Source organism: Conger conger, chromosome 2, assembly GCF_963514075.1.
Source record: "Conger conger chromosome 2, fConCon1.1, whole genome shotgun sequence".
In the NCBI taxonomy this organism is placed as follows: domain Eukaryota; kingdom Metazoa; phylum Chordata; class Actinopteri; order Anguilliformes; family Congridae; genus Conger; species Conger conger.
The window spans coordinates 16,871,820-16,889,529 of record NC_083761.1 but is presented as its reverse complement, the minus strand read 5'-3'; the positions used below and the strand labels follow the sequence as shown (position 1 = coordinate 16,889,529).

At 41.7% G+C, this 17,710-nt stretch overlaps 2 protein-coding genes across 5 annotated transcripts; both read right to left on the bottom strand.

Moving 5' to 3' along the window:
* Nucleotides 1-2,722: 2,722 nt before the first annotated feature.
* Nucleotides 2,723-12,190, bottom strand: LOC133122324 (mitotic checkpoint protein BUB3). Of its 4 annotated transcripts, none has more exons than XR_009708087.1 (8): nucleotides 11,965-12,123; nucleotides 11,030-11,224; nucleotides 10,601-10,670; nucleotides 10,230-10,381; nucleotides 6,935-7,093; nucleotides 6,474-6,651; nucleotides 5,309-5,583; nucleotides 2,723-3,376 (listed from the first exon to the last, which is right to left on the bottom strand). XR_009708087.1 is itself a non-coding variant. In XM_061232256.1 (8 exons), exons 2-8 carry the CDS (start codon nucleotides 11,222-11,224, stop codon nucleotides 3,367-3,369), a joined length of 981 nt encoding a protein of 326 aa, XP_061088240.1. In that variant the 5' UTR covers nucleotides 12,082-12,190; the 3' UTR covers nucleotides 2,723-3,366. The 4 variants fall into 4 exon arrangements, 3 of the variants coding, with proteins under 3 accessions (XP_061088240.1, XP_061088241.1, XP_061088239.1); XM_061232256.1 differs by having other exon boundaries at nucleotides 5,367-5,583; nucleotides 12,082-12,190; XM_061232257.1 differs by having other exon boundaries at nucleotides 5,347-5,583.
* A 1,331-nt stretch (nucleotides 12,191-13,521) lies between these two features.
* On the bottom strand, nucleotides 13,522-15,369 carry LOC133122892 (homeobox protein HMX2-like). Its single transcript, XM_061233156.1, has 2 exons — nucleotides 15,024-15,369; nucleotides 13,522-14,326 (listed from the first exon to the last, which is right to left on the bottom strand). The coding sequence occupies exons 1-2, from the start codon at nucleotides 15,268-15,270 to the stop codon at nucleotides 13,782-13,784; spliced, it is 792 nt and encodes a 263-aa protein (XP_061089140.1). The 5' UTR covers nucleotides 15,271-15,369; the 3' UTR covers nucleotides 13,522-13,781.
* Between the last annotated feature and the right edge of the window lie 2,341 nt (nucleotides 15,370-17,710).

Here is a 17,710-nt window from a genome sequence, read left to right as displayed (position 1 = left end):
ACATCAATGCTCATCTAACATTTGCAAAAAAAAACTGCTGGATGATCCCCAGACCTTGTTCTATTGATAGATGAGTCAAAAGTGGAACTTTTTGGATGACACAGGTCCCATTGTCTGGAACACAGCAAACAGCTTTTCACAGAAAGAACATCAACAGTCAAACATGGCGCTGGGCCTGTGATGTTGTGGGGATGCTTTGGTGCAGTTCTGCCAAAACCAGTGGGCTAAGATTCCTCCACAGTGATGTATACTGATATCAACTTAAAGCAGGGGTGTCCAATCTTATCCAGAAAGGGCCGGTGTGTGTGCAGATTGTTGTTTTAGCACAGGACTATTCATTGTAGGCAACATGGATCAGGCAGTAAGAGCAGTCATCTGGCAGTCGGAGGGTTGCCGGTTCGATCCCCCGCCCGGGCTGTGTCGAAGTGTCCCTGAGCAAGACACCTAACCCCCATTTGCTCCTGACAAGCTGGACAAGCCTTGCATGGCAGCCAATCGCCGTTGGTGTGTGAGTGTGTGTATGAATGGGTGAATGAGAAGCATCAATTGTACAGCACTTTGGATAAAGGCACTTTATAAATGCCAAACATTAAGGTCTTGATTAACAACCACGATTAGTTCATTAGTATAATCAGGTGTGTTACTGCAGGGTTAAAACAAAAACCTGCACCCATGCCGGCCCTTTTAGGATAAGATTGGACACCTCTGACTTAAAGGAAGCACTTGGTTTCAGCTATTTCTGTGAAAGATGGCGCTACCAATTTGGTGTAAGGGGGCATTACTTTGTTACATCGGTTTTGATCCAGTAGAGATACAGTACCTCAGGCCCTAAAAAGCATTGATTGTAAAAAGTCAGCTGGTCCTGACAATTTAGATCCTTGCCTTTTAAAGACAGCTGCAGATGTTAAGGCCAGGACACACCAAACCGACGGTCGGCTGCGGAGCGCCGACAAAGATCGCCTCGCGTCAATACGCGTTGTTAATGTTGGCTGTGCCAAACACACCGCAACGACGGTCCGCCGACGGCCGAGTTGCACATACGTTCTGCGCCTGCGTGAGAGGTAATAACTCTCCACACCAGCAGGTGGCGGTAGTCCGTATTTGTCTTTCAAAAAATGGAAACCGGAAGGCCGGGGAATGCGTTTGCATTGCGTTGGACCTAGAAGCAGCCATTGTCTCGCTCACGACAAACAGTTTGCAGCAATTTCCTTGTTCTCTCGCTATTTAGTAATACTAATCGAAAATTATGTCTGGTAGTGATAGTAACTTTGAAATGGCTTGCTTTCGTCGCTTCTGTTTCTCTTCTCGTGCACTGATTCGCTAGCTGGGCAGCCAATCAGAGAGCTCTCTCTCATCGACGGCTCCGGGGGCTCCGACGGAGTGTCGGCGTGCGGGACACACCGGAAAGACTCGGCCGACAGGGCACCACCGACGTCCGACGGCCGACCGTCGGTTTGCTGTGTCCGGGCCTTTATAGTCAATTACCTCTATTTATAATGTGGGCCTTGCCTACAACTTGATTCCAAAAGTATGGAAATCTGCTTAGGTTCTTCCATTACATAAGGGTGGTGATCCTTGGGATACGAACAATTATCAAGTGGAAGTTATCTGTATATTTGGAGTCAATAGTTAATATACAATATGCAATATTCTCAGTGGATCAGTCAGGCTTTAGGTTAGGGCACAGTACTATTACAACAGTTTGTAATTGATGATGTTATAAGCACCTTCAATCACAAGTTAGTTTACACAGACATTATTTGTTGACCTTTCCAAGGTTTTTGATTCTGTGGACCACAGATTACCCTTACAAAGACGGCACTACATTGAGCTTAGTGAGGGTACAGTAGGCTGGCTCAAAATTATATCAGTCTAATTTTTTAGAGATCACTATAGGTGTTCCACAAGGCTCCATTTTAGGACCCATTTTATTTTCTATTTCTATGAATGATTGAGGGATGGGCATCCAGCAAGATCCACTTGTAGGGAGATGACAGTCATCTATCTCCATGTAATCTGTGTTTTTATTGACTATAATGTTTACTTATCTGTGCTGCAGTCTTGGCCATGTCTCAATATCTCAATAGACTTCCAGGTTACATAAATGTTACATTTAAAAAATGAGTGTTTGATTATTTATTTAACTTTTTATTTTATGTTTTGTTTATACTGAGGTTCCCTTTGCCTAATATTATATTTTGTCTAAAGATCTGACACCACTCTGTGCAACAAATAAGGAAGGAATATAGAGGAATCATTTTTCACAGCACTGTAAACATACATTATTGCTTAAACTATTAAGCAAACTGTACTAGACTGGTGGGATCTCTTCCACACTGGTATCAGGAAGTCTCTGAGCTCTGCCCTTGACATAACCATCAGTGCAGTATTGCTCACAGGCCAAGTGTGATTCCACCCCCCAACCAATCCATACATTGGTATAGACCAGGGGTCGGCAACCCTGGTCCTGGAGAGCCGCAGGGTGTGCTGGCTTTCGTCTCCACCTTAAAATAAGCAACCAATTCAGACCCAAGAAACTAGGTGAGGTGAGTTAACTGTGCAATCAACAGCTTTCATTGATCAATTAATGCCAAGTAACAAAGAAAGCCAGCACACCCTGCGGCTCTCCAGGACCAGGGTTGTCGACCCCTGGTATAGACCAAAAGGAAAGCCAGAGATGGAATAAAATGAATACAGATCATTACACATTTGCACCACCACATTATACACATTTTAGTTTTTATTTTAAAAGATGGCACGTGATCTTTTGGAAAAAAAAATGTTACTTCAATACAAATTACAACATTGGCCCAAGTTTTGCTTATAAGAAAAAGAAAGAAAAAAATTAATACTGCCGTTTTAGCAGAAACACTTTTGCAAAAACGGCAACTTTAATTTATAATTGGCGACAATACTTCTATGTTTAAGAGCAGTACTGATATAGCTGAACAGAAGATGTACCAATACTGAAAGATGCCATTTAAAAAACATTTTTTCATGCCAAGCATAAACTATACAAGAGGTCCTTTTTAAAAATGGTTGATACAAAAAGAGGAAAATGTCACGTGAAGAGTGTTGAGCAGATTATACATTTGAGAGGTTGTAAAGCACATTAACAACGATCACATTACAAAAGTTAGAAAATTCAGAATATAAAGCAAAATAATTAGCAAGAGAGTGGATGAGTGTATGTAACACTTCCTTTTCAGAAATACAAGTAGAAAAACAGAGTGACTATATAGGAGGAAGGGATAAAGGGAGTAGGATTTATGTTCAACTGGATGCCAGCAGATATTCCCCAAGAGATGCACACCTCCGCCTGGTGTTCAGGGCAACGTGGCCTGAAGAGCGGCTTCTGGGAGGGGTTCAGGTTGACCTGTGAGGAGGAGAAACGTCACCGTGAGACCCTGGGAACCACCGAAGGACTGAGGCATTTCTGCAGCTGGAAGGTAAGAGGCTAACATCCATTGACTAGAGTTACAAACCGCTAGGCAACATCAAACGCCCAGTAACAAAGACATTCAGTGGTTCCAGCCCAGACCACCTCCCTGGTTAAAGCACATGCCGTGATATAACCGGGAGGCTTAGGTGCATCACCTCACCCTCTTCACCTGCATATCAACACACACTCTTTACTTAAACTATTTTACCTGCAGGCTATTATCAGACTACCCACTAAGGTCATCTGCTCCAATAGATTCCCCATCAACACCCCATCCTTAACTATTAATACTAGGGAGGACACTGGAGGATGGCCTCTGTAGCTAGGTTCCTCCCAAGGTTTCTGGAGCATTCTCTCACTTTCCTGTTTTTTTTCCCCCAGTTATGAAAGTCTGTAAAAAAAGCACTATACAAATAAGCTGATCTAAAATTGAACTGAATTTGCAATATTTGCATTGCTTGGCATACAGCTACTGAATACAATTTATTTTTGTTCTACAAATGACCGGAGACAAATTATTTCACACGACATATTTTTAGAATACCTTTTTTAATGTGCGAGATTGGAATTTTCCATTAGTCAGCACTGGAGTTCCTACATTTATAACAGACGACCTGGATCTGCTTTCCATAGAAAACCGGGCTCATTTCTGTGACGTTCTGCAAGTCACTATTCAAATAAGGGTTCGCTTTTAATAGTTCTGGTAGCGTCTCCGTATAACTGGCAATGACAAAATGGCTGAAACCCGCTCCCCTTGTAAATCGAGCAGCATCAACTGCTACGCTTCCTCCCACCCTGCCATTTACCTCTGATATAAAACAGAATCATGAGAATCAAATTCTGCTACAGATCAGCCTTTTTAATCATTACAGCCAATAAATGAAGGAGCTTGTAGGTTATGATGCGACGAGGCAGGACTAAAACCTCGTTACGGCTCCTCTCAAATTCAGTTAAAGGCAGAAAAAGCTCCAGCGAGTTGCCTGTCTTTATGCACTGCACTTACTTTAACTATCCTCTGAAGCAGACGGCCAGCTCTGTATCTCGTCACTGCATTACCTACGTAATGCGCTACCCCCTTCTCCAGGATCAACCGCTCGACAGCGGGCAGCATCTGGGGACATTTAAACCCGCCCGTATTGACTATCGGAAGGAGTGCTATTCCTGCTTGACCGCGCTGGAGGGCTCGCGCCCCTATACACTTGTGAGTCAAGCCTGTTTAAAGTCATTACCCAGTAAACTGCATTTCTGATGGCATCATAAAGGTGGCATCATTATAACTACAGTAAACCGTTGTTAGCCGTGTCTTTCTTCGGTCATATTTTTATTTAAAAAAATTTTTATTATTATTATTTTTTTTTTACCCCTGGTCCTGACGATGGAGAATCAGTCAATGAAAGCTCATTAACATCCCTTCGGGCTGATTCACCGGTCGATTGAGTGCTGCCGAAAATCGGTGTAGTAACACTGACAACACGCTGCAGGTGCGTGAGGAGGGGGGGGTCCGCAATCCGGCCTCATGGCGCGAGATTAAAGCGCCCAACGGCCGGCGGAAACGTGAACGCGACACCGCAAGCTTCAAACTCGGCCGAAGCTTCAAGTGCCTTTGTTCCCTAAACCGGCTGGCAAGAATAGCCGCGGGGCGCGCAGAATAAAACAGAATGGGAATCATAAAAAAAGGTTTTTCGCGTTTGTCTCTCAGACGCCTATCAGCTGGCGGATATTGAAAACCTCAGGAGAGCGAGATAGAGATCAGCCAGAGAGAGAGAGAGAGAGAGACAGAGCGAGAGAAAGAGAGAAAACAGCAGCATGTGGCCCACATCAATAATGCCATTCATGGAATTAAGAGAAACGAATGAAGGGACGGACCCTAAGGAGGTTGAGGAGGTTGCGGAGGGCGCGGGGACCTGGGGGAGGCGAGGCTCACTTGGGCTTGGTCTCGGCGTCGGTGACCTGGCGGATGAAGATGGCGTCCTCGGGGTGGCTGATGTCGCCCTGCTCCTGCATGTACGAGGAGGCGATGGCCAGCGTGGAGCCGTCGTTGCTGAAGGCCAGCGAGGCGATGCTGGTCGGGTAGCGGTGGAACTGGCACAGACGCTTCTTGTTGAAGGGGTCCCAGATGTTCACGAACCCGTCGGAACCGCCTGTTGGACACAGCACGAAGAGTAGGCCTTGTACTTTAATAACTACATCTTTTTGAACCATGGTGAGGTGAGATGGGCAGTGAGGCACATGTACTGTACAATGTAATAGTGTAAAAAAACACTAAACATCACTTGTAAAAGCACGGATCAATCTTACATGCACTGCAGTAGTCACAGCGTACTTGCATTTAGCAGACATGTTTAAAAACCATTTCGTTTCTATATTCAAAAAAAGGTGTTGGTCAGAGAAAAATGGATTTGCATTGCCCTGGGCATTTTTTGAAAGCGGTTCTTCATTACTGCAAGCCTTTGCCTTGGAGGTACAGGATTTGAGACGGCATAAAAACCAAGGATCATAAACAATTTTAACAGTGCATAACCTCAATTCTGTACTCTGCTACTTTATGGGCAAATGCATAAACTTGGCAACAAATTGGTGAAAAACCATAACAAACTACCGGTATGGATTTAAACCGTTATATGTCAACGTCAACATTTCGATGGCTGAAAACACATTACAGAAGACTTTGAATCCTTGCTACAAAATACATATTCATACGGGTATAGGTACAGTATATCCATCACGAGGGCACCGTTAGTCTGTTACACTGATGAAGCAGTGCCATGTAGCTTAGCCTCGAGATGCAATGTGGAGTGTGGCCACAAAATAATGCAACTCCCAGCATACACAATGCATTGAGCTAATGCTGCAAGTCACATTTTCTGACAGAAGACAAACCGATGCTTTCAAGAGAGACTTTTTAGTCGAGTCTATGCTGCGGTCTGTAACAGAGCAGAAAGCACATTAAATTTGGTTCTGACTGTCTGGCATCACCATGAGACTTCCATTTCCCATAATGCGCTGGAAAAGTCGAAAGGAGTGGTCTCACCTGTGGCAAAGGTGTTGTGGACACTGTGGAAGGAGATGGCGTTGACGGGGTAGACCTGCTCGATGCCGTTCTCCTTCAGCCTGTGACACTTGAAGGCGTATTTCTTCTTCTGCACTTCCAGGCTGGGGTCCAGGTACTCTACAGCGACCCGGCCTTCGATGGAGCTCAGGACATAGCCCTGAAGCAAAGAGTCGAGATTTAGCTCAGCCCGGCAACTCAAAGCTCCAGCTACAACTTCAGGCCCCTCGAGTCAAGTCTCAAGAAGTCAACCTTACTTCTAAAGCACATTCGGAAACGACTTACATTGACCAAAAGTGCTGTACAACTTCAATAAGTAAGAACAGGCACACAACATTACTCTACCTATCTATTCGCCAGTTAAGTGGGGAGTCGGCCAGAATCGATGCAGAGACGTGAAGCAGGGCCTCAAAAGAAGACACACAGAAGCAGTGCACACTCACCTGCTTGTTGGGAAAGGCTCGGATGCAGCGAGTCTGGTACTTCAGGCTGGACTCCCTCCTCTGCTGGACGTATCCCATGTTCCTCAGATCCCAAACCAGAACCCTCCTACCCGCCGTACCCACAATCAGCCGGTCTCCTGCCACAGACAGCGTGTAGACCTGGAAATACAGGGAAGGTTATTCATATCATAATCTGCATTAAATACAAGAGATTAAATCTTGTGATGTTGTGTTTGTTGCCAAAACGTTTTATTTAGATAACTGCTCACATAGTATCTCTCTCTTGTCCTCTCTCCTTGTGAAGCACACTGAATTTAACATGTTCACACAGAGAAAACCACAGATACTCAAAACCCTATTCAATATCAGCCTGTCTCCTGACAAATATATGTGTATGCATTCAGTCAATCAACTAATAAATCATTTGTTTTAACTGGAGGTAGCAGTGAATTAGTAATCAGCATCTAAGTTCTGGACACAGTAGGATTCCCAGAGCTAAAACCTCACATGCCAGAGGAAGTTCTATGAGTAGAAGGGGAGAGAGAAAAAAACAAAGACAAAAAAAACCCTTGCTGCTTTTATTTGGCTCTTTACATATGCTGCCCATTACTGGAATCATAAATCACCCTCCCACACACTATCTCAGCCAATCTTCAGAGTAGTGGCAGCTGCTGTCTTTTTCAACCACTTGAAATAATTCTGATTATCCCGCTATTAAAAAATTGTAATTCATACGCACTGTTACGGCGATATGTATAACTGCTGGATGCCAGCCAGGCACTCCCATCCCTAAATGATCTCTCCTGCCTTACTTGTGCCGTAAATCACTCGCGTGGGGGAGCTGACAAATCTTGCAAGATTTGTGCGAAAACATCCGTGCTGTAGAGAGGCATTACAGAAAGGAGGGTGACATAATGAACCCTGTGGAACTAATAAACAGTTTAATTCACGGGAGCCGCGGTCCTCCGTCCTATCTGTCACAAATTCATCCCCGCGCCTCGCCGCGGCTACCCATAAATCACTGCAGTTATCTAATGCCGTCCATTTATCCTCAAAAACAGGGCTCTTACTGAAATTGGGTCAGGAGTAATCTGCGGAACGGCACAGGCTGATGCCACGTGTAATGTAGCCATTAACACCCGAGACAGAGAGGAGGCTCACCTTTGACAGGCTAGCCCCGCGCTAAAGCTGACTGATGCCGGCATTTCATCCCGGGCCCCCTGCTCACAGGACAGGTGGTTAGCGGCTAGGCGTCGATCAGAGAATGCCAGACATGAAATCATGCGACGCTATGATTTTTGGCAAAACTGTTGATTTAGATAACTGACAGATAACTGAATGTCTCCCCTGCCCCAATTTGTGCAGTTGTCATGAATTCTGAAGCACGGTGAATTCCACAAGTTCTCACAGTGAAGACCTCAGATACCCAGACCCGTATTCAATAATTAGGGGTATCCACGGGGTGCAGAAAATGACTTCAAGGACAGGCTAAATCTCTCCTGGTCGTCAAAACGTTTTTCAATAAATCACTAGGGGCACTTTAACAGTCAAAGGCTGTATCATTTTTCTTTCATAAAAGACGAGGTTGGGTTTACCGATTCAAAGTTTCAAAGACGTCTTTTCAACCACAGAAAATTAATTCCATATCGTAGAATCCCTCCCTTCTCATCTGCTAGGAATCTTGGGAGTAGCACCGGACAACAAACTGTCCCTCTCCGAGAACATCGAGGAAGTGTGTTGGATGTGTCAATTCCTCTATCTGGAGAATTGGTTCCTTCCTCACCACCTACTGAGGGGAGTTCACACCGGTTCCAGCATTCTATGCAGTCTACTCATTTTCTATATAGAGGCCATGCGGTGCGTGATGGATTGAGTCCGGTGAGTGGTGTGGTGTTTGTGTCAGGTCTGTATTTAGGATAGTTCTGCCCTTGTTTAATGCAAATGAATGCGTCCAACACAGCTCGTCTGGCTCATGAAAACTCGGATCAAACTTTCATACCAGGCTTTGCAGCTCAATATGTGTCAAAAGACAGCGTCTGCATTGACCATTTCACACCTCAAATGTTTTCAGAAACAGATTTCAGAAGAAGTTTAGGTGGAAGAAGAGAAAGTTTACCAACGGCCCGCCATATTGTTGCCAAAACCAACAGGTGCAGTGTGTCTAACAGTGTTTCTAACTTGCCAGCAGTTTTCCTTGGTAGGCGACATCACTTGTTCATATCAATCCCATGGAGACATCTAGCAGCTTGGGGGTCCGATGTGTCCGCATGCATTGATGCCAGAATCGGTGTGAATGCCCCTTTACTCATCTCCCATTTGGACTACTGCAACTCCCTCCTTGCAGTCTTCCCTGCCTCTGCTATAAGACCTCTACAGCACCTCCAGAATGTCTTTGCCTCTCTGACCTACAATGGCCCCAGACTCCCTCACACTCATCACCCTACACTAGCAAAGTATACCAGCTTGCATCAAATTCATCGTCTAGGTTCTAGCCAAGCAGGCAGCTAATGAGACGGCACTGCAAAATCTTCAAAAGATCATCAGACCCTACACACCAAACAGACCTCTCCATTGTGGCCAGTTGGATCCTAAATCAGGCAAATCATCACGTCAGCGATGAGTCCACTGACATTAATTGGGAAACTAGGCATTTCCTGACTGATGTTTTCAAGAGAAGACCAGTCATTTGTGCAATTAGGTGAGATACCAAATTGTTTGCTACAGTTCGGAATGACCGGCAATGTAGTATAATAATCTCATGACAAATCGATGTAGCTCTAACGTCATCCGCATTTGTGCAAATCGCTGGACTGGGCTTCATCGTTAAAATTATTTATTATTATTTAGCCTGAAGTAGAGGACATGGACAATGAAAAATTGACATCCTTTCTTTGTTCTTCCGGAGACCCAGAAGAACAGTGAGCACACAGTAAATGTACATACATGCTTGCAAAACTACGGGCATGTCGTTTCAACTCAGTCCCATCCCATCAGCAGCATTATGCATTTAACCTAATGTCCCTGCATGAAACCCTGCTTTCCAAATCTGTTCCCTAGAACAACAGTATTCAACATCCACTTTGCAAGCTAAAAACTCATGGAAAAATACTTGGTATTACTAAACACACGTCAGTAAAAATGGTGCAGTGCCTTGTCACTACGCCCCATTTCCCCTGCATTTTGTTAGAGGTTAGGTCAGCCTTTACAATTATGGATTTAAACATGTCATCGAACCCACCTGCTCCTGAAACAGAGGTGTATGAGTTGCATTTGGTGCGTGTGTGTGAGCATCTACCTTTTCAGGCTGAGTGAAGGTGCCAGCATTACAGGGCGTCCTTGGGTCCCACAGTCGCACCGACCTATCCCAGCTGCCCGTTACCATGACGTTCACTTCCGGGCAGTATTCCACACAACGAATTGCGGCATCGTGCGTTCCCACTATTGTATCTGCAGGAGAGAGAGTGCATGACCATCACATATAAAACAAAAACATACCTAGTTTATTCAGCATCAGAACAACAACTAGAAAGCACCAGATTTCTTTATGTTTTTACAATAAAGGCATTCACTGTACAAGAGGGAAGAGGCAATTTATCAATGCCTATACATGGACTTAATATTGTTTCACAATACTCTCACAGGGCCAAAGTTAGGTGGTAGCCATACCTTGGTCAGTATTTAAGTCATGTGTTTTCAACTGCATATCCAGGCCCCCACTCCAGGCATGCGTGGGATCCTAATGGAGGAAAATGTTGACAGGATGATGTCACAGAATTTCACAGTAAAACAATTTTTGAAGTGTAGGATTCTCTGAAAATCATAGTTTTCAGATATTAAGGTTCAAGTCCAATCCTATAAGCACTGCTTTTAGTATATCAATATACAATTTCAAATGTTGTCAAGAGTAATTTCAAGTGTTTGGCTTGCCATTTAGAATGTTCTTTTATTTCAACTTTGAGCAAAAAAAAAGGAAGAAAAGTGTAGTCATTCAAAGAACGTATGTAATTTTTAGCATTCATTATTCACTCCTCTCAATTGCATGCAGATTTTTATCATTCAAGATAACCACTTTATTTGGGAAGAAAGTTGACTTACATAAAAAGCACAATCGAGCACAGGTGCCAGGTGCTGGTACTTCATTCTCATGGAGTTTCCCCCAACATCGAAGAGACGGACAGTTGAGTCCCAAGAGGACACCAGCAAGAACTGTGCTGTGCTAGGGCTGAACTTCACCGCCGAAATGCTGTCCTCCGGACCCTGGTTCAGTTTAAACTCATTTGATCCAGTCATCTGAGAACGAAACAGGTTGCTATGAATACCGCTAGCAGGAACATACTCATTTGTGAGTGGTCACGACGTTTTTATCTATATTGGACTTTACAATAAAAAATTGTTTGACAGACAATATAGCTATCCAATCATACAGGCACATCTTACACCTCACTGACCAGTTTTACCTGGCTAACTGATTTGGTGGCCGGGAAGAAAAACACTCAAAATGAATGAACTGTGTGTGTGTGTGTGTGTGTGTGTGTGTGTGTGTGTGTGTGTGTGTGTGTGTGTGTGTGTTGGTGAATCGAGTATCCTCTTCTCATCTGGTGTCCAGTCAAAGTGTAATACATGCAGACAAGGCCACAAGCTGCTGCGAGCTACATTACGGTCTGAACGTAATGTATGAAAAGTAAACTAGGCTAGCTAGTAGCTTGCGACTTTTATCGGATACGAAAAGCATGCTAGGACACACATCATAACTAATGCTATCCAACAGACCAAGAACATGTTGCTAGCTAACATACATCATAGTCAAGCTAGTCTGTCAGATAATTGATTAAGCAGCTGGCTAGGGCCAAGGCTAAGGATTTATGCTAAAAAAGAAACGAACAAGCTAGCACGCTACTAGCTAACATTAGCCAGTAAGCTAACTAGGCCCTCTTCCGCCGGTAAACTGCAAAAGCTCGCTTCCTTCGTTTAGTTTTCAGTGGTACTTAGCAATAATATCGCATAATGTTACCGGAAAAATATATACTCACCGTTATTTTGGTTAGAGTATTGCTGTATTACCCTGCAGGTGTATTTGAACTAATAAATAGTGTAAATGCTGTAGCGTTTGAGCCCGTTCAACAACAGCTTTGTCAACCTCAACTTACCACCGAAGAACTCGGTTTCGTATTGGTCGAATCAAATCGTAGAAATTCCCGCAGCGCCACTGATTGGCTTTACAGTGATCAAGTTACTAGTTCCTGGTACAGAAGTACTTCCGTTGTCAAAATGTATAACACGTGACACAGGACAGACGTATCACTTTAAACCTTTTTTAAAGGAGATGTGATACTAGTTAATTTTCAGAAATGTCTATTTGCACTGAAGTCTTAAAGATTTGCAGCATAAATAATTATTCCGTAAATCAAAGTATTTAAAGTGAAATGCTCCACATTTGTGTTTTAATGTCCCTATTCTGTAGACTACGACTATTGTTCTTTCCAGCATTGACAAAAAGTCCACCAGCCAAGAATGTATCTAGCGACATTGCGACATTGATGACAAAATACACTTCGTCGTTGCAACTAAATTAAACCAAACCTGCTGTTGTCCGACTAAACAAGCCACCCCAAATGTATGGTCAGTCCCGTATTACTGCAGGAGCAGTTTATTTTTTATTTTTTATTAACTATGAATACAAAAATACAAAAAAAAAAACAGAATTAACTATTAATAAAATGTACACCAGCTTACAGTACATTTAGAGTGAAACAGTTAACTACTCTAGTCTACATGTTGCTTACATTACATTTCTCATACCGGGAGGACGCACACACCAAATAAACTAAAGTTAATGATAATTATAACACACAGCCGCTGAAGAGTGTGCTATTTGTATTTTCATGTGTTTGTATAGAATCATGCTTCTGAACTTATTTTTCAATGAGTAAACAATATCAACTATTATACTATTAAGCTATGGTAAAATTCGAAATTAACAAAACCATTAAAGGCCACCATCAGCATATAAAGAGAATACAGATAGCCTATATATGAGTGTCCTATCAACGATCCGCGCGTCACATGGAAGAAAACACAGAGGCACATGTACAATAATTTTATTGTGAATGGATTGTGGATGGGTAGGCTACAATCAAGCAAAAAGTATTACCAATTAGCCTATTGCATTGTTCTCCAGGCCGACTTGACCTGACATCAAAGCTAGCACCAAAGGGTAACAAGGAAGAAAAAGACGGGTGGTTTCTGTTTTTACTCTTTTTTAAATGAAATTTGTTTTTTTACACTTTCGCTTAAAACGCATAACCACACGTGCTGCAGATTTGTGAAATGTGTAAGCGTGCATTTAGGTTGAGTGACCCATAGGTTACTGAATGATAGTTTCTTTGAATGATAGTTCATTGATTGTTTCTCGTGGCTCTTTGGTTACGTATTACCACTCCTGTTATCTGCAATTCCACATTTATCGAATAGGCCGGGGAAGTGTTTGTATTGGGGATTTTTAAAATATATATTGTAATAGTTTAATTTATGTGTGGTTATGGGAGAACATATAGACAGTTTAATTGAAACTAATAGTTCAATCAAGTGAAATATCCACAGAATTTCCCAAAGAAATTCGTATAATTACTTGACAAAGGGTTGAAACTCTAAATAAAAAGTACAAAATAATTAATATACACATGGTGTATTTGATAGACCGTATATTGAGAAGCGATCTTATTTACACAAACGATGGTGCATAATAAGAATATACTTTCATCTTCATCCAGTGAGCATTTTATTGTATAAATACAGACATTTAGCGCATGTTTTAAAAGTTTCTTTTTATCAATGCCTATACATGGACTTAATATTCGGTCTTGTTATAAAGATTGTACAGCGGTAAAGCTGACAGATTGCCTGGGTAGTATAAAGGCGTTGGGAAAGCAATCGACCTAGGAACTGGAACCCGTAATAGCGAATTGTCTCGAAAAACAAGCGGCATCCCAACTAGTGTCTGTGCTGAGGCGTGTGCCATATTCGCTGCTTCCAATTCTGCCGAGAGTTGTCGTTTCCATTTGTTCCGGCGGTTTTGGAACCAGGTTTTCACCTGAGTCTCTGTCAGTTGCAGACTAGAGGCAAGGCAGGCCCGCTCGGAGCTACTCAAGTAGCGTTTCATGTCGAAAGTAGACTCGAGCTGGTACACCTGACTCCGCGAGAAAACAGTGCGGGTCTTCTTCTTGGCTGAGTTATTGTGTTTGTCCTCACCGTCTCTTGGCCTTTCCTCAGAAATAGATGATATTTGGCTACACGGTCTCTCTCTGTCCTCTCTGTAATCCTGAAACAGAGCCTGAGTCAAATGTTGCCGCCTGTCTACTGCAGTTTGCCCTGGTGTAATTCCTTTGGTGGAGTCTATAAGAAAGATGTACATAACAATGAACAGAAATATATCAATGGCAACATGTATCATATAGTCAATTTTGAGGGTAAAAACAACACGACATCACCCTAGAATTTTCAATTAAATGAATTACCACTGAATTAGAATTAGACTAAATCTAATCAGTTCTCAAGTTCAATTGGTTTAAAAAATAGACCATTTCTAATTGATTCACTAACATTCACACAATTAAATGAACTTATGTAGCAATATAGCGCCATTTTGTATGTTTCAAATACAATACCAGTCTTTTCAGTATTTCGACTAATCCAATATATGAATGTGCTTCAGTGAAAAGATCTATTACATTTTTAACATGATACAATAATTTGTAGAAGAGTTCATTAAGTTTGAACTTTGACTGCTTTATCGAATGTTGAAAGGTTGTAAGTATCCCATTAAATAAACAATATAGTATGACTAATGCAGGTTCATTCTACTAATTAAATTAGGTTACAGTGCGTGGTCAATTGGGGGAAAATATCTTAGTTAAATGCCTGTTTAATCAATTAACGAACTCAATCCCATTTTAGGTGGAAAACGTATTTAAAATCTAGGCACATTTTGAATACATTGAATTCATCTTATACGATTAATGATTGTCGATGAAAACTAATAAGAAGAAAACAAAAAGTATGATACAGAAGATGCTGACTATTGTTAACTTACTCAGGCAAGAAAAGTTGAGAGGTTGATTCCGATTGCATGGTTCCCTATCTCCGGGCTCAGAGCAGAAGCAGTCTGAAGTATCTTCTGCTGCGCTGCACTCCTCAGATGACACCGATCGTGTGCGCTTTCTCTGCAACCCACCTTTGGAATTCTCCTTGCGCGAGCCTTCGGATGTGGTACCCAGAATGGACTGAATGGTGAAGCTGGAGATAGGGCACTTGCTACCACTGTCCTCTGTACTATTCATTCTGGATTCATAGCATTCAGGCTATAGCAACAGTAGCCTTTGCGTTTATATTAAAAAAACGAGCGAAACGACTAACCCGTGCTCCGTGTACAATAAGATAAGCTTGTTCAAAAGGAGGCTGGACGGTTTTTAGTTTTTGTCCGTAGTCATACTTGCTTGAACGTAATCCCACAGGCTTCCACTCGCAGTGGACTCAAAGCAGTATTGTTGCGTTGGTTCATTTTGCATGTGGGTAAGCTTGGTGTTGGCCAATCACAGACGTAAAGTAAGACCCGGAAATTTCAAACTCTCTGCCTTTTTCTTACGCAGTGGGGTGAGGAATGTTAAAGCAGAGAGATCACCACGCGCAGGCAGTCTCATTTTTTTCTCAGCAGAGGTTGTTTTACTCAATTATTTCATCAAATAAAATACACAGTGACACGCACACTATACACCGCCCGTTTGTATGGTCAAAATGAAATATGCATTTGTGTCGATCTCATTTCAAACACCTCAAAAGAAAAACACAACGGTAATAATTTGGACATTATTTGCATGGAATTTTTCTGGTGTATGTCATCGGTGTCAAATGTTCCTGTGTGAATAGGAATTTGACGAATTAGTCTCGGCTACTTTAATCTTGTTGATTTCCTCTGCAGTCTCACTCACGTAACTCATTAACTTCTCATCGGGATAGGCATTTCTCCATTAAATTCTAATGACAATTTTACATTAAAGTCATACAATATGCCTGTATAAAATATAGGGTGAAAATAATATAAAATTGTAATGTGATAAATAATGAACCCTATTTAGAAAAGACGAATATCCTACGCCTTTGTATTTTACTTTCCGCAGTTATTATCTCTTGAGCTTCTTAATAGGAGGAGTCACATCTCCCCCATATCAAAAACATGACTTCACATGAAGAAAAGTATAGGTTTTTGCGATTACGGGTAGAGGTCGTTAATAGATTAGCGTGCTAGAAGATAGCTGCTTTCTCATTTTAACTGTTAATTGCATTTTTTATATAATTATTGCAGTATTTTCTGGACGCAGGTTATATAGGCTGTAATGCGTACAAATTGACTTATGTCCACATGGGGCGTAATGTAAGCACATTTGCACAGGCTGCTAAATACATCGGTTTGTTTAGTTTTTTTTCGCGTTTTTACGCATCCGATTTCAAACATTTTCACTTTCAAGGCATTTTCGAATTTTAATACATTTTGATCAAGACTATACGTGGATTGCATGAACACACGAATCATTAAGTATTAATTATATATTTGCTTGAGCGGACGCCTTTATCGTTACGTTAATAAATAATAAATAGCGCAAATTGATGACGTTGTAAATCTAATGTTTTTGATCTGCCTATGTAACAGGATTATAGTAAAAATAATTTGCGGTCGCGCTTAAAAAAACGCGACCTTCCACACCTTTATCACATGATCTACAGAATAATCCCGCGCTTAATTATCCAGCGGATGTAAATAAACTTGTTCTGTGTGTTCATTATGTTCAATTAAGGATACATTTGTTAATTTCAAGGGCAATCTGCCTCACCTCGGGTGGCGACACCCCGCCCAGGTAATTGATTGACAAACTGGCTAGTGGGTGTGTGTTGGACCCCAGTAGTTGCCAGGTCTTGGGGGGCAGGTGCGTGGTGGGATACGTTGTTCTACTACATTAACCTTATTACGGCTTTCTACGGGGCTAGGACATTTTACAAATGGTCAGCTTTAATCATAATGTCAACTCTTAACCTGAAGTGTTAAGGATATAAGGAGTGATGGCGACCCTGACCTTTTCCCAAAACCTTTAACCCCCTTTCAAGAGAGACTGGATCCCACCTAACCCATAATCCTTAATTCCCACACTTCTAAAATAAACATTTCTACATTATCAAGCTGTTTATGGTTATGTTAAACAAACGATTTTATTTTAAGTACTGGGGAAATGTACTAAATATAACAATGTCCTGCCTATAAAAAGCCATAGCCTATATAAAGTAGGTGTATAATGATAAAGCTGCTGGTTTCTCCGAGTTTATACGAATTGAAAGCTATTGACATTTGCTTAATAAGTTAGGAAGTACATTCAAAGAGTGTCGTCTAGTTGCGAGCGATTCCTAATAATAATAATAATAATAATAATAATAATAATAATAATAATAATAATAATAATAATACGTTTGATATCGACGCAGCAGCATTGCATATATACTACATAGAAAATGCTACAAATATTTATCTAAATTGATAATTGATAATTGATTGAATTATTGAATATTGTGTATGTTAGAATTTCAGTTGAGTTTTCATTATAAAACTCCATACTAATGCAATTGAATCTGCTTTTCAGTTTAGCACTGTAACATAGGCTTATCTCTTGCGTGTTCAAGATAATATGGTATTGGTGAGACATGCCATTAAAACGCAGACCAAAACTTTGGACA

Bases quoted from the DNA above. Each gene is read 5' to 3' on its own strand.
- LOC133122892 (XM_061233156.1), bottom strand. From the start codon at position 15,270: ATGAATAGTACAGAGGACAGTGGTAGCAAGTGCCCTATCTCCAGCTTC. The intron at 14,327-15,023 runs GTAAGTTAACAA...TCTTTCTTATAG, and splicing joins TCTCAACTTTTCTTGCCTGA to ACTCCACCAAAGGAATTACA.
- LOC133122324 (XM_061232256.1), bottom strand. From the start codon at position 11,224: ATGACTGGATCAAATGAGTTTAAACTGAACCAGGGTCCGGAGGACAGC. The intron at 10,671-11,029 runs GTAAGTCAACTT...TTCCTCCATTAG, and splicing joins TGCTCGATTGTGCTTTTTAT to GATCCCACGCATGCCTGGAG. The intron at 5,584-6,473 runs GTGAGACCACTC...TGTGTCCAACAG, and splicing joins CCACAACACCTTTGCCACAG to GCGGTTCCGACGGGTTCGTG.